At 49.5% G+C, this 1,876-nt stretch overlaps 1 protein-coding gene across 1 annotated transcript; it reads left to right on the top strand.

The window, feature by feature from the left end:
* The first annotated feature begins 215 nt into the window (after positions 1 to 215).
* LOC119148671 (olfactory receptor 14A16-like) lies at positions 216 to 1,498 on the top strand. Its single transcript, XM_037389139.1, has one exon. It carries the CDS (start codon positions 216 to 218, stop codon positions 1,200 to 1,202), a length of 987 nt encoding a protein of 328 aa, XP_037245036.1. The 3' UTR covers positions 1,203 to 1,498.
* Positions 1,499 to 1,876: the final 378 nt, after the last annotated feature.

Below are 1,876 nucleotides of genomic sequence, written 5' to 3'. Positions count from 1 at the left end.
CAGGCAGAGGCCCTGCTCCTCACAGCACACTCAGACAGCACCAGCAGGAGCTCCAGCCTCAGATTTAAAGGAAGGTCGCCTGGAAAATGAAAATTGTGTTAGTGAAACACAGGAGGGTCTATGAGAAATAGATTTCATTTTGCTCAATGAAGAGTCCCCTAAATACTTCTCTCTGTTTTCCCTCTTGAACAGTGATGTGTGCCCAGAGGGACCAAATGTCCAACAGCAGCTCCATCACCCAGTTCCTCCTCCTGGCATTCGCAGACACACGGGAGCTGCAGCTCTTGCACTTCTGGCTCTCCTTGGGCATCTACCTGGCTGCCCTCATGGCCAACGGCCTTGTCAGCATTGCTGTAGTGTGCGACCATCGCCTCCACACCCCCATGTACTTCTTCCTCCTCAACCTGTCCCTCCTCGACTTGTGTACCATCTCCACCACTCTCCCCAAAGCCATGGCCAACTCCCTCTGGGACACCAGGGACATCTCCTACTCAGGATGTGCTGCACAGATCTTTTTCTTTTCCTTCTTCATTGTAACAGAGTATTTTCTCCTTGCTGTCATGGCCTATGACCGCTACATGGCCATCTGCCAGCCCCTGCACTATGGGACCCTGCTGGGCAGCAGAGCTTGTGTCCACATGGCAGCAGCTGCCTGGGGCACTGGGTTTCTCAACAGTGTCCTGCACACAGCCAATGCACTTTCACTACCACTCTGCCAAGGCAATGCCCTGGGACAGTTCTTCTGCGAAATCCCCCAGATCCTCAAGCTCTCCTGCTCACACGCCTACCTCAGGGAACTTGGGCTGCTTCTTTTTAGTGCTTGTCTATGCTTTGGTGGTTTTGTTTTCATTGTTCTGTCTTATGTGCCGATCTTCAGGGCCGTGCTGACGATCCCCTCTGAGCAGGGACGGCACAAAGCCTTTTCCACGTGTCTCCCTCACCTGGCTGTGGTCTCCCTCTTTGTCAGCACCTCATTTTTTGCCTACCTGAAGCCCCCCTCCATCTCCTCCCCGTCTCTGGATCTGGTGGTGACAGTTCTGTACTCGGTGATGCCTCCAGCAGTGAACCCCCTCATCTACAGCATGAGAAACCAAGAGCTCAAGGATGCACTGAAGAAGCTGATGCTTTCAGGTGTCTCTCAGCAACAAGAAGCTCCCCGCGTCTCTATTCATCATATTTCACCTGTCTCTTCATCCTGGTAGGGTGGTCTATAAAAGACTCCCACCAGGATATCTTCCTTGTTGGCCCTCCACATGACTCTTACCTGTAAGCACTCAACCCTAGTGCCACCATCCTCCAGCTCGTGGCAGTCAAAATACTCTCTGACATACAGAGCTACCCCACACCTCTCCCTCCTTGCCTAGTCCTTCTGAAGAGTTTGTAGCCATTCATTGCAGCACTCCAGTCATGTGAGTTATCCCACCATGTTTCTGTGATGGCCTTTATGTCATAGTCTTCCTGCTACTCGACGGCTTCCAGCTCCTCCTGTTTGTTGCCCATGCATTGGGCATTGGCATAGATGTAATCCATGCAGTCTAGAAGGTTAAATTGAGAAAATTTGTGCCTTAAGATAAAAGCGGTTTAAATAAAATTAAGTAAAATGTATTAAAATGAATTAAAATTAGCATAATAATAAAAATTGCAATGTAAAGGAAAGTAACAGATAGAGAGAAATACAGGTGAGGCAAATGGAAAAAGTTGCTTAACACCAACTGACTGATGCCCAGCCAGTCCCCTGAGCAGTGGCCTCAGGCTTTGAAATCTAAAAAATGTGGCTTTTGACCCACATAATCAAATCCCTGGAGTTCCAGGGATGTGTGTATACATGTAACCCTGGGGCAGGAGGGAAAAACATTTCACACCCACACACAGCCAA

The sequence above is a fragment of the Falco rusticolus genome, chromosome 5 (assembly GCF_015220075.1).
Source record: "Falco rusticolus isolate bFalRus1 chromosome 5, bFalRus1.pri, whole genome shotgun sequence".
NCBI lineage: Eukaryota > Metazoa > Chordata > Aves > Falconiformes > Falconidae > Falco > Falco rusticolus.
This window is presented reverse-complemented; position numbering and strand designations above follow the sequence as displayed.